Source organism: Galleria mellonella, unplaced genomic scaffold (genome assembly GCF_026898425.1).
Source record: "Galleria mellonella isolate WM207_F2 unplaced genomic scaffold, CSIRO_AGI_GalMel_v1 utg310, whole genome shotgun sequence".
Lineage (NCBI taxonomy): Eukaryota > Metazoa > Arthropoda > Insecta > Lepidoptera > Pyralidae > Galleria > Galleria mellonella.
The window spans coordinates 49,417-63,489 of NW_026442071.1; the positions used below are offsets into that span (position 1 = coordinate 49,417).

Here is a 14,073-nt window from a genome sequence, read left to right on the forward strand (position 1 = left end):
GAATATAAAAATATTGCTTTTATACAAATAGTGGTGTCACTTAAATAATTTAATGTCAACATTAAAGTAAAAAAAATATATTTATGTCAATGTTGAAGACTGTTGGAACTTTGTGAAATTTAGAAATCATTCAGGTTTAGGGTTTTTTATCTATACTCCTATACTAATATTATAAAGAGGCAGTTATTGAATTTGGATGTTCGGAATAAACTCCGACACTAGTGATTTGATTTTGATAATTCTTTCACTGTCAGAAAAATATATTATACCATAGTGTTACAGACTACTTTTTTATTTTGGGTAATATATATTTTCAATAATTAATCACAATAAATGTAGCTGAAGTCGGCAAAAATTCTATAAAACGACAAGTCATTAAAGTCACAAACACTATTTGATTTCAGATTGTAATTCGATTGCTCACCTCTGTTGTGCCTTGAGTCGGTTGGCGACGAACTGCAGGAGTGCAGTCAGTTCAATGTTGTGCTTTTTGAAGGCGGCACCTGCGAAGGCGGCCAGCGCCTGCAGCCAGGGCGGGTGGGCTGCGCCCGCTGTCCCGCGCCGCGCCAGCGCCTCCAGCAGGCAGCAGCCCAGCACATCCAGTGACAGCGATGTCAGATACTTCAGCGACTCCACCACCGGACCGATCAGGTTATCGTATGTTTGAATCTGAATCCATAGAATAATCACCACATATAATCCTTGGAGAACAAAAGACCTATAATTTTTATAGTTGTTCTCGAGACATATTCCAATAAATTGAGACGTTTCATACTCTTATATTGTAATACTATTCATACTGGTTCCCTATTGTTCCAATAGATGCATGTTAGTGTAACGAACACATTTATCATCCTTATCATCATCATATCAGCTTTTAACTGTCCACTGCTGAACATAAGCCTCTCCCATGGGGGATTTAGCCAGTAGTTGGAACGCTTGGCAGGCGGATTGGCAAACGTAGTTAGGTTTTGAAGATGTTTTAAGAGAGACGCTGCTGTCCATCCCTCGCCCTTTCTTAGTCAGGAGACCTATTTGTTGCAGAGACCACACGGCAACTGACACAATGCAATCTATAATTCAAATTGCGATACAGCATTGAAAATCTAAAATGAAGTCAAGATCATCGATACAGAAATGGGGGAATGATTAAAGATAAACAATAATAAAAATCTATTAACCTATACATTAGTCTGCTTGTGAGAATAAACAGTCTGTTTATTATAAGAAAATTTTCCCGATTGTGGGCGAGTCACAGGTCAGAATTTATTTATTAATGACCATGTTTGTTGTCAAATATGAATAAATGAAAAATACTGTATAAAATGTTATAAGAAATAGCTACTATAACATACATGTACGGTTTGTCCGGAAAGTACGTATAAAAGTTTTTTAAAAATTTTATTTTACAATTATTCAGGTAAATCAATTTTATCCCCTTCAAAGGACTCCCCCTGTGACATAATGCACTTGTGCCAACGCCGTTTCCACTGTGAGAAGGCTCCTTGAAAGTCCTAAGGTTTCTCAGCTGCCCCGTCGTAGCTTTTTTTATCTCATTTATGTCCCCCAAATGCCGCCCCCGAAGTACCAATTTGGTTTTTGGGAACAAGAAGAAGTCACACGGGGCCAAATCCGGCGAATAGGGGGGTGTTCGGTCACCGTAATGGAATTTTTACTCAAAAACTCACGGACAACAAGAGAGGTGTGGGCAGGGGCATTGTCGTGGTGAAGAATCCAACGCCCCTCTCGCGCCAATTCTGGACGAACTCGTGCCACACGAGCTTTGAGGCGTCTGAGCACATCGACGTAGAATTTTCCATCAACTGTCTGGCCTGGAGGGACGAATTCTTGATGGACAATCCCCCGAACATCGAAAAAACAATCAACATTGTCTTGACATTTGAGCGGGATTTTCTTGAGAGGATGTCTTCCACTCTTTGCTTTCACGGCCATTCTTGCCGAGTTTCGAGAGAAACTTGATTACGACGCGCTGCTCTTCAACGGAAGCGGGCTCCATGCCGACGGGGTTTCGTTAAAGGTAACTTCACAGATTGACAAGCCAGTTCGCACCGCACGGCGGTCAGACCAGAACTGAAGCATTGTTAGGGACATAAGGAAGGGGTCCTGCGCTTACCTGGCCTCCCCACTCCTCTTTCTCGCATTCCAGAACACTTTTATACGAACTTTCCGGACAGACCTCGTATAAGAGAATTTTTGGTTTCTTAAATTTCTAATCTAATAATATAATAGAATTTAATTAGAAAGCAAAAAGGCAAATCTGCGTTATTAACCATAATTTACTATATTTACAAAGATTAAGTTTACCTGTAAAAGCATATAATCGAAGAGGAACGCCGGCGCAGCATGAGACAATTTCCCAATGAGGCGACCCTGAGGTTTAATATTTTCCTTGGACACGCGTTTCATGATATGTTTAATCCTCTGTAAAGAATTGCCGCGTACACGCATCAGTGACGGAATTCGTTCACCCGCCTCATTTTTCCACCGTGAGTATAAACAATATCTAAAAAGTATAAAATATAAAAATAAATATCTAATATTTTCATCGTAACAAATAGGCTAAAGCAAAAATAGACGTTATTTCTTACCTGCACTGATATGGGTAAAGTTTCAGAAGAGTATAAACTTCTTCTGCCATACAACAATTTCCTTCCATAAGTGTGAGAGAAGGCAATATGGCAGCATCAAGTACTGTAAGTGCTTCATAGTGTAAAGGATCATCGCATTTTGAACGTGCTGTTCTAAATATACGAATTATCTGCAAGAATAATTTAATATATGGTATAAACAGAATAGCATATTTTTAAATTATATAGATAGTTTTCATACAAATGGTTCGCTAAAAATGGGTCAATAAGGTATTTTTATCTATACTGCGTAAATAGGATTACTATAATACATATTTATTTATTACTACTATTATTATTAAATAAATGCGGAGAAAGTATATAGTAAAATTAAATTTAAAAAAGATACAAAATTCTTATAATATATTTGAAAGAAGCAGTTCTTATCTATACTGAATAGTTTGATTTACAGACATAAACACATGTGTTTATATTCTTAAATAATTGAAAGTGGCCACCATTTTAATTAATATATGTATATTAATTTGTAAGCAATAAAAAACATTTGTATATTATTATTATTATATCAGAAAAATACTTCCAAAATTTTATCTTAAAAATCAGCCTGAACAGGAAAAGTTTTAATTTAATTACTTGCAACATAAAAAAAATGTGTTTTAATAAAAAAAAAATGTATCAGCTAATTTGATGTTTGGTTGACTAAAAGTTGTCCCATTTTTTACACTTGATGCTTTTTTATTTATATAATGTAAGACCATAGATTATTAAAATAAACACAATAGTTTTATATTATACTATAAACAATATAGTACTAACCTTATACATGAGAACAGGATCATAATGAAGTGAAGGTCCCAATAAAATTAATGCAGGAATAACAGTCTCTTTCATATCATCAAATGTTTTACAAGCAGGTGGTGCCAGACTTGATTTCAAGGGAGGAACAGGTTTACCCATAATTTTTGGACCTACTCTACAATGCCTGTAAGTACATTAAGTATAAATATTTTATTCATTCATTATACAATTGTTAAAATGCATAGTATATTTAAAAACAGTTCAAATTTCATACATTAAATTACTAGTTACGAAAGCAAATTTATATAGGTCACTGTTTTTATTATATTTATTATTATTTTACTGGAACGCTAGCGCCTCTGCCTTGAGGAGGTGGACGTTGACAGCCACGACACAATTTTAAATAATGTGGCTGTTATCATACACTACCCTACAATTGTAATTTAATAAAAAAATACGGTTCCAATAAATATATTATTAAACAATAAACTGAGTTTTAACCCATATGGCACACAAGAAAGAAAAAAAAAGTGTTACTTTACATATATTGCTTTTTTGTGTACACATAATTTTATCTCTTTACTGTGTATGTCTGTTGTTATTTGTGTGTTGTAAGTAATCCAAAATATTATTATAAATTTTGAGAATACATACACGAAATTTCATAATGACATTTGAATTAGTATTGCATTGTCAATCCTTTAAACCGGACAAGTCGTTCCTAACGTTACACGTGAATTTTTACGCAAATAAATCATCATAGATACGAAAAATATTCCTAATAAGCATAATGGTGAATCGTCTTCATCACTTAAGATGATTCACAAGTGGTTTACTGAGTTTTGTTGTGGTAGAACAAGCACCGATTACAGTCTGCTCAGGACGTCTAATTGAGGTAACCATTTCAGAAATGATCACGATAATCCATTTTGGGAGATTCGTCCATGTTAGGAGATCGAAGAACGAAATTGAGAGAGATAGCCAACACTGTAAACATCTCATATGAACGACTTACGACCATATTGTATGAATATTTACATATGAAAAAGCTTTCGGCAAGACGTGTGCTACGTTGGCAATTGACCAAATACGTGAAAAAGTTACTTTCCTAAGCTAATTTCCGGTTGTTTGAACGTGAAGAGTGAATGATACGCGAGTGAAACCAAATGAGAAATGTGCCATTTTATATATGGACGAACAATGTGTGGAAGCCGGTGGCAGTGTTCCGAAGAAGGCCACTGTGGTTCCATTAGCAAGTAAAATTACAGCTACGGTATTCTGGGGCGCACAAGGTACATCATCATCATCTTCTTACTCTTATCCCAATTATTATTTGGTGTCGGCGTAATATGATTTTATCCATATTACTAAAGGATTTGGCTTATAGTTTTACAACCGGCCGCTTGCAAGACATCAACCCTCTTTGGGGCGCACAAGGTACAATCACAACAATTACAATCTTAAATAATTTGCTCCAAAAAGGGAATACAATCTCTCTCTCCTATCCGAAACTAAACCGTATTTCAAAGAGATAAAAAAAAACTCCAGCATTGTTTAACTAAATCTGAAGCTCTAAATGGAAATTACATTGAAAAATATATGACACTCATTGGAAAAAAGTAAGTCTTTGTATCATTTTTACCAGACTTATCAATCCACCCTCGTACTAATAGGTTTACATTGGCGGGGTAACAGTGACGAATGATAGGTGCGGATGAAAGTTAGTTGGCCCAAAAGAAATTACTTATTACAGTGTACATGGCGGATCGCGTGGCAAGGTCGACTTGACGCGCTGTAAATATTGTTAGTAATGATGGAGGCTTATCAAATTACTATAAATCCTCTCAATTCATGTCTTATGCTCAGTAGTGGAGAGGGTATTTATGACATTCTGAGATTTTATTTTAACTTTTTTTTAGCTAAAAAACTACCAATATGGAACATATTAACTCCTATTCTCGTGACAATTTAAAGAAATCCTTGCTTATGTAATAATAAAGACTGGAAATATTTATAGGTATATTTTTACTTACATTCTGTACAAAGGTTCAACAAGCGCATGTAGCATATTGCACAGGGCTATTGCTGGCCGCGCCGCCATACCGGTCGTGGGGAGTCGTGCAGCCAATGCGGCAAATTCACGCCATGCTGTTACTTTAAGCAGTGACTCACTGAGTACTAGCTTTTGATTGCTCCAATATTCCTTTTAAAAGATAATACAAAAGTGGTAATAAAAATTCATTAAATATGCGCTTTAATAAGGTAATATTATCTACCCACATATAATGCATCACCATTAGTGTTTGTTACATAGGTACAAAATAATATATTTTTTTATACATTGGTAATAATATGAAAAATACCTGAGGATCAGATTTCTCTTCAACAAATTCGGTGGGTCCATTTGTTTGAGGTCCTTTTGTAGAAACAATACTTAATTTACGTATATAGTCCTGTACAGATTTCAATTCTTTGTCTGCTTCTTTAGCCATAATAGTATCATCAGGACGTAACTAAAAATGTATTTAAATATTGTTAAATGATTTTCGCTGGTTTGCCCGCGCGAACTAATATATAAAATATTCTATGAATTAAGTTATGATATAACCTAACCATGTACCAAATTACATTAAAATCGGTACAAAGAGATTAAGCTTGATTGAATATTATAATAAAGAGAAAAGTTCAAATAACTATTACTAAGTATAAAACTATTGAACTCAGAAACAACAAATTTGAAATTAGTTGCAAGAGATTTCCATTCTGCTTGTAAATGTTGATGTAATCAATAATATGCTTTTCTATAACATATAATTAAGAAAAATGAAATAATATACATACCCAAGGATATATATCATCTAGAGATATGACCTGATGCTGTAAAAGCAACGCTATCACAGTCATTAATGGGGGTGGTTCTTTCAAATTATCTTGCACTTCCATATTTCCTAATTTGAAACCTAATACTTCAGATATTACTTGAGGATCACCCATGTAATTTTTGATCAACGAAATAAACAAATTATCTAAATGAGGTCGTGCTTCAAAGGATTCTAATATGATATCTAAAACCCTGTTTGGATCTAAATTGAAACAACCTGTAAAAAAAAACAGAATTTCTTTTAGAATAATATTTTAGATACAACTTATAGTTTTTGTAGGGCAAATAACTCAAGGCAGATATTAAAGTAAATAATAAAGTTGTCTTATTTTTATACAATTTAACAAGATCATTAAAAATTAATATTAGTGCTACATAACTCTCTAAGCACACAAAAAAAAATATTTTATAATAATATTTTAAATTTTAATATGAATTGTTTTCAAAATATTATAAATAAATATAATTATTTCATATTTATAATAATATAAATAACATTAAAAAATATATGTAGAATTAAAAATAGAATTTATATATAAGGAGTTATATAGAATTAAAAATAAATACTATATAAATCCTTTCTAGAATACTGTAATGAGAGAAACATACCTATTAACGATTGAATGATTTCTAGCAATGTTTTCCATTCTGTATCTTCACTTATTTCTTGGTTTAGTTCAACAATTAACTTAGCATAACCTTCACTTTCTTCACGGAACAAGTTAAACTTACGCTGTTTGTAACTAAAAGAAAATATAGCCAATGAATACTATAAAAGGGCCAATTAAAATTAATAATTTAGCAAATAAATATTCACAATACTTACTACAGCTTAGTCTTAATTTTAATAAATTTGGTATAAAAGTTTTTATTCTTTAAAGTACCGACATCTTGAAGGGTATCAATTTCAAGCCTTTCTTTTAAAAGTTTATCAGACATAAAGGTTTCCAATTCCCTTACAATGTAACAAAAGTTTGTGCGCTCATCACTTTGCACATCTATACAAGTTTCAGCATCAAATACACATACTACATCTAGTATAATAGATGGTATGTCAGCATGCAACATCTGGAAAAATAATGACTATAAAATTAACAAACATAAATCACAATTATATGTCCTTTATATAAAGCAATAATCCCAATAATTCTAGATCTTAAAATCTAAAGTGTACAATATTTTATGCATTTTTTTGTAATACACAGGTTTCAACATATATACACATAGACATTTATCAATTTTATTCAAATTGTTTCAGTAGTTTTTTGTGTGAAAGAGTAACAAACATGTATACATCCATGGTTACAAACTTTCGTTTATTATATTAATAGGATTATATATTTTAATAAATAAAATTGTACGCATTATAAACATGGTATAAGTTTTTAAATTTAATTCAATATACCACATTATTTTACTTGTAGACCCCTTGTAATAATTGTGACAATTTAAAACAACAATATTAAAATTGAGTCTTATAGGTATATGATGTAATTATTAAGCAAAACTTACACTAATTTCCTTTAATGTAGCTAGAACAACATCTTTCTTTAGATTTCCACGAAGACCACACAGTAGTAAATCATACACACTCTGAGATAATCCAGATAATTTTCCTGATTTAGTAAAAAGTGGACTTTTTTCTTCATCTTTGATAGACTGTGTCACATTTTTAACACTGCAATTTTAAAATAAATATATCTTAGGATAGGACTCTTTCATTTAAATTTTTTCATCATTTGTTTATTTCACACTGAATAAGATGCTAATTATAGTTACAGTACCTATCACTATATCAGCCTTCAACTATCCATGGCTGAACATAACTCCTCCTATTGAGACTTTTACCAGTAGTTGCCACACTTGGCAGGTGGGTTGGCAACTACAAGCTATGAGGGGAAAGGGATTGTTAGTAATGGAGACTGAGAATTCCATTGCTAGCTATATATCAACCAGGTCGACCTCCTCGCGGTTCCCCCTGGAAACTATCATGGTTAATTCCTGATGAATTCATCATGATGGGCTAACTGGCCTGTTTTCATTCTCATCTATCACCCTTCATTGGTGCTCCGCCAGCATATCCTGTTAGCACAGGCGGGGTTACCATTCTATTTTCAACCATCAAAAAAAAAAACTATGATATTTTAAAAGGGATGCTGCTTTATCATCCCATTCCTCAACTATTCCTTAGTTGCCTCTTATGACACTTACGGGAAAGGAAAGGGTAATTCATTCTATGTTAGGACCACACAATGTAGCACAGTACCCATACAAATGTAAAATTCTCTTGTACATTAACAAACTAAAAAGAGTAACTGTTGAATTTCTTATAGGTAACTTAGCAGATAACATAATTTTAAACCCAGCAGTAGAATCTTAAAATGACAATTTTAAAGAGCTTGTAAACAAATTTATTCCAATAAGGTAATTTGTATTCAATTTTATTGCAATTTCATTTTCCTTCAAAACTAACCATTATTTGCAAGTGGTCATACACAAATTGACAAATATGTATATATTATTTACACAGACAATATGTAAGTTTTGAGTGCTTACAGTGTTCATATACTATTTGTGTGTGTTTTTCATAAGTTTTCCTGTTTCAGTATATTTAATTTAATAATAATTTCCATAATCAACAAGGGATAAATTATAACAAAAATATTCACAAACAAAAATAATACACAATAAGTAATTAAGTACCCATACATATACTTGTCTCTGTCCTCAAACATGACTCAGGATTTATGTTGTACACTTAATACAAAAAAGACTTGGCATATTTTTAAACAGCAGTCAGAAAACCATTTTTTTTATGAAAAGGAGGAGATAAATAAAACATATTAAGAAGTTAAGTTTCTCAAATTGACAAATCTAATTAATGTTTGTCGATGGGAATAAAACTGTATTTAGTTCTAGCTTTGCAGAATATAAAATAAAAACTGTATATTATGACAATTGGTATAGTTCATTACAATAAAATTGAATGAAAATGCACTTCCTGAAGTTTTTTTGGAGTTATTACAGAAAAGATAAGCTAAACATGAAGTTAACCTATTTAAAGTCAAATGAAAAGTGTCAATTGCACCCTCAAAATTCCTCTACATAATTATTAATTGTGGTTACAAAAATAAATAAAATAAAAAGATATAATATTCAATTAAATTTCAAAAAATTACAGGGGTGAACCCAAAATATCACAGTGGTCGCATTAGTGAAAATTTGCAGAACAATATTGTCCTTTATAAAGTTTTTTTTTTTTTTTATTTTGTACCACCATGTGTTGCTATTAGGACTCAGATATTATTCCTCTATACCCTACAACTGTTGGTACAACTGGTTGGGTATGTCCCATTAGTGTTTCTACAATAAAGTATTTGTGTTGGTATGGCTGTGTTTCAGTTTGAAGGGTGGGATATGGCAATGAAATTACAAGGTACAGAGGGATAACACGTTAGTCCTTAGGAATAGCAATGCAAAAGAAATATTATAGGCATCATCAGTATACTTTCTGTAATGTCAATGATACTATTCATGTTTATAGGCATTGGTTACCACTTTCAGAACAGATCAGATGGACTGTTATGCATATATTTTTTTAACAATGTTTTGTGTTTTCAGTGTATAAGGGGCCCCATGGGTAAAAGCCTCCATTATATACCATTTATCTTGATCTGTAGCAACATTCATTCAATGTTGCAGCAGATACAATAAAAATATATTTCAAATTCTCCTTCACACTTATCAGAAAGGCTAATAAATATTTTGGAATAAGCTATGAGTGCTTTTTTACTATGCAGATAATTGAAAGCCATATGAGTAGACATCAAGTGATGGCTAGTGCGAGACAATCTTCTAGGATTTTCTGAGTATGGTAATATTATTGTGAATTTATCGCTCTTTTAGCAGATAATAATTCATCATCACTGTTATGAGTTAAATACTTTATAAAATGTATCTGAACACTTCTACAAATGTTTTTAGTAAACTTAATGATATGTTAAATTATCACCATAATCCTGCTTTTGGTTAGTAGCGATTGCAGTATTTGATGGAATAATGGTTAAGTCACACTTCAAGTCATCATCACTATTATTTAAAATCACATTTATGACTTCATCCCTAATGGGTATTAATTAGTCTGGATATTAAATAAAAGAGTAACTATTTTAGTATATTTGTAGCCACTGTACACAAACTGGCATATTAATGTTTGGATCAATTTATACTTTTACTTATTAAACATAAGTTCTTCAAAATAATTGCAAATGTTTCAATATTTACTAAAATAGTAATAATGTAAATGATAATCAGATTATCTATTACCCTCATAATATAATAAATGTAAAAAAAATATTTGTCTTGGCACAATATATATTAATAAATTTCAAACAAAACAATAAGATTTACAATTTTTACACTAAACAATCCTACATGGATTGTTTAGTGTAAAAATTAATATACTGTCAACTATTAACAGTGTAATAATATTTTTATAATTAATATTTTTATCACCTACCCACAACTAAGAGTTTACAAATAGGCATGGTGGTTAAAAATAAGTTAACCCATTTAATCAATATTTTTTATTCCACTACTACTATTGAGTTAAATATTAGCAGTCTATCTCATGACCGAGTCAAATACTTGTTTATAGGGAGAAGGAATTGTTAGTAATATGGGCTACCAGTCCCATTGCTAGCAATATAACCTGTCAGGTCGACTTGCACATGGTCCCCCTGGAAACCAACATACAGCTGTATTCATCACAGACCTGCCTTTTCATTCTCACCTATCATCTCTCATTGGTGACCTGCCAGCATTGACCATTAGCACAGGCAGGGTTACCATTCCAATATTATCCATTAAATACTTGTTTACATATATTTACATTAAGTTCTACTGAAACAGACTGTAATATAATTTTTAGATTAAACTAATACTGTTTTATGAGATCATTAGAGTAACGTTATGGTATTATTTTTGTTATTAAGTTTGGCAATAGAACAGATATTTAAAAGTTCTACAGATACAACAGTATTTTGGCTATAAATTTCATTTACAAATGTAATATAAAATATAACAATACAATAATGTCTATTATAGTAAATTTTTAAATTCAATATCAATGTTATAATATAAAATTACAAGCTTCATTCGCTTTATTTTATAAAAAAAATTGCCTCTTAGTTGGTTATATTGCAATAACCAACTAAGAGGCAATTTTATAGAAAATTATATTAACGTATAATATAAATAGGTTATAAAAAAGACGCAAATGACCTATTATGTTGAACATGTGCATAAATCTTGCTATTAAAATTAGTTACAAAATGTTAGTTTAAGGAACCGAAACATATAAATACAATGTAAAAATCTAATTTGCTAATTATTAAGTAATACTTACAATTGCTCTTTTCCTGTTTTATCCCATGTTTTACAATAATCGGATACAAATTTAGCAAACGACCCCATAATGTTATATGAAATTAGCTAAATATTTTTCATAAAACAATGATACAGAAAGCCGTCGCCATGACGGATAAAAAATTCAATATTGCCATATAAACAAAGATGACTTCGCCACATATTTATAGACATATCTTTGCGAAGCTTCGCTTGCATTCTGGAGTTGGCATCAACCGATTCAGTGACTATTAATGTTTTTTTTTTAGTCTAAAATCACTAAAATTGTTTTTTTCGAGATAGCTTAAATAGCAACTGAAAACCAATTGCAATTTTTGGTCGCCCTGATTCCCTCCGGGATAACTTAAAAAGCGGAAGTCGCTTACATTGGCAACACTGAAAAATGAATTCTGACCAGTGATACTAGAATTAAATAAATGGACTTGTATTTTAATTCTTTACAAACAAAGGTATTTGCAATTCTGAAAGGACAAATCACTTTGACTACGATTTGAAAAAAGTAATTGATAGAAAATCTCTCATCTTTTTTGCTAATTACATAAGAAGAAAAAAGAAAACAAAAAAAAGTTGAATGTCAGTTTGATATTATCAGCTTTATGTGCACATGACAGGATTATGGCATTAGGACAATATATCATACTGAAGACTAGGCAGCATGGTCTCCGACCTTAACCTGTTTCATAACGGAACAAACGTACTAAAAAAAAATTATGTTACAGTGACAATGACGTTGATTGGATGTTTTGGAATTCAACCTTTTAAGTTTTAAATTGTCACATTTTTTCTTTTATAATTATTTTAAATTAAGTTTTGGATTAAATTCTATAAAGTCTCTAATTATATTAATTTATTCAGTATGCCTGCTTATGAATTTGCATTAATGTTACGTGCAATGCCTAAACCGGAACTCAAAACTGCATTAAAACGAATATCTCATGCTATATTCGATCGTGGTGGTATTATAAGAAACATTGAAAATTTGGGATTCAGATCTATGCCCTACAAAACTAGTGCTCATGGCTTAGTACATCGTGAAGCAAATTATGTTGTATTTAAAGTGGATACAGCAGCACTATCGGTTACTGATCTAAAGGAAGAATACAGTAGAGATGTGGATATTATTAGACAACGCGTATTCAGGGTTCAAGATGATTTTGAGCATTCCTGTACTTTAGAGGAAGAGCTATTACCACCTGCTTATCGAGAAGAAGTTCAGAAGATGATTGAAATTGGAAAAACACAAGTTAATCGTTTTACTTATAAATTCAAATATAATTCTGGTTTAGATTATTATCCATTTCAAAAGTGAAATATGGTTTTTATGTAGAGATGTATGTAAATAGATTAATTTGTAGATATTTACTATTATATAAATTTAAAACATAATATCCATATTTTATTTGGAGTAATATAGTAGTAATTTACAATGTCAAGCTTTATAAAATGTATGCTAATATGCTTATTTTTGGATGATGAAACAGTAACCCTGCCATTGTATATCAATAGCACACCAATGAAAGGTGATAAGTGAGGATGAAAATAGATCAGTTAGTCCATTGTAATAAATTCATTAAAAATTAAACTATACTGGACAATTTTGAAAATTTATAATATTATGATATCTATTATAATTGGTAGCTTGCCAAACCTTAACAAATATTATTATTAGCATATCTTTTTTTTTAATGTGTAAGAATGAAATGGTAATCCAGCCTACACTATTGGTATATCAGTGTTAAATAATAGGCAAGGATGAAGGCAGGTTAGTTAACCCATCATGAAAAATTCAACAAGAATTAACCATGATGATTTCCATGAGGAACCGCATGGAGGCTGACCTGATAGGATATATTGGTAGCAGTAAGACTGTTAGAACTCCATTACTAACTCTTTTCCCTCAGATCTTCAACATATCAGCTGGTAATTGTCCATTGCTGAACATATGAGTTCACCTTTTTTTGCCAGTAGTTGCCATGCTTGGCTAGCAGGTTGGCAGCTGCGATTAGGCTTTGGTTATGTTTAAAGAGGGATGCTGTTGCCCATCCTATGACCATTAAATACTCTTAGTTGTCTCTTACAACAGTTATGGGTAAGAAAGATTTGACCTATTTTGTGTCAGGACTACATAGCAAACAAAAATAATAATTCTAATTATTTTTTGTTTTGAATAGGAATTAGTTTTATGTGAATATATAGGGTTAGAATTAAGTGTGCTTTACCTGTACATAACATAAGTTAGAAAAATTAACCACAAGCATGTAAATTTTTTGTGTAACTACACTTTAAACATTTATCTTTTTCAATGCAATATCACAGAACAATCAGAAATATTTTGCACAATAATTGGTGGAGAAACAT

General features: G+C 31.5%; 2 protein-coding genes across 5 annotated transcripts in view; one reads left to right on the plus strand and one right to left on the minus strand.

Moving 5' to 3' along the window:
• LOC113509164 (THO complex subunit 2) overlaps positions 1 to 11,851 on the minus strand; it is a 25,085-nt gene extending 13,234 nt beyond the window's left edge. For all 4 annotated transcript variants that reach the window (XR_008252952.1, XR_004223862.2, XM_026892481.3 and 1 more), the window contains exons 1-11: positions 11,696 to 11,851; positions 7,801 to 7,966; positions 7,115 to 7,356; positions 6,898 to 7,031; positions 6,249 to 6,505; positions 5,771 to 5,920; positions 5,441 to 5,610; positions 3,426 to 3,591; positions 2,610 to 2,779; positions 2,326 to 2,524; positions 425 to 669 (exon numbers count right to left, since the gene is read on the minus strand). Coding sequence is in view for 2 of the 4 variants with exons in the window: in XM_026892481.3 (XP_026748282.2) it covers positions 425 to 669; positions 2,326 to 2,524; positions 2,610 to 2,779; positions 3,426 to 3,591; positions 5,441 to 5,610; positions 5,771 to 5,920; positions 6,249 to 6,505; positions 6,898 to 7,031; positions 7,115 to 7,356; positions 7,801 to 7,966; positions 11,696 to 11,763 (1,967 nt within the window). In the remaining 2 variants the exon portion in view is untranslated. The remainder of the gene's footprint in view (positions 1 to 424; positions 670 to 2,325; positions 2,525 to 2,609; positions 2,780 to 3,425; positions 3,592 to 5,440; positions 5,611 to 5,770; positions 5,921 to 6,248; positions 6,506 to 6,897; positions 7,032 to 7,114; positions 7,357 to 7,800; positions 7,967 to 11,695) is intronic.
• A 571-nt stretch (positions 11,852 to 12,422) lies between these two features.
• LOC113523621 (probable 28S ribosomal protein S6, mitochondrial) lies at positions 12,423 to 13,101 on the plus strand. Its single transcript, XM_026909622.3, has one exon. It carries the CDS (start codon positions 12,572 to 12,574, stop codon positions 13,022 to 13,024), a length of 453 nt encoding a protein of 150 aa, XP_026765423.1. The 5' UTR covers positions 12,423 to 12,571; the 3' UTR covers positions 13,025 to 13,101.
• Positions 13,102 to 14,073: the final 972 nt, after the last annotated feature.

Excerpts from the sequence above, each read along its gene's own strand:
- LOC113523621 (XM_026909622.3), top strand. The coding sequence starts at position 12,572 with ATGCCTGCTTATGAATTTGCATTAATGTTACGTGCAATGCCTAAACCG.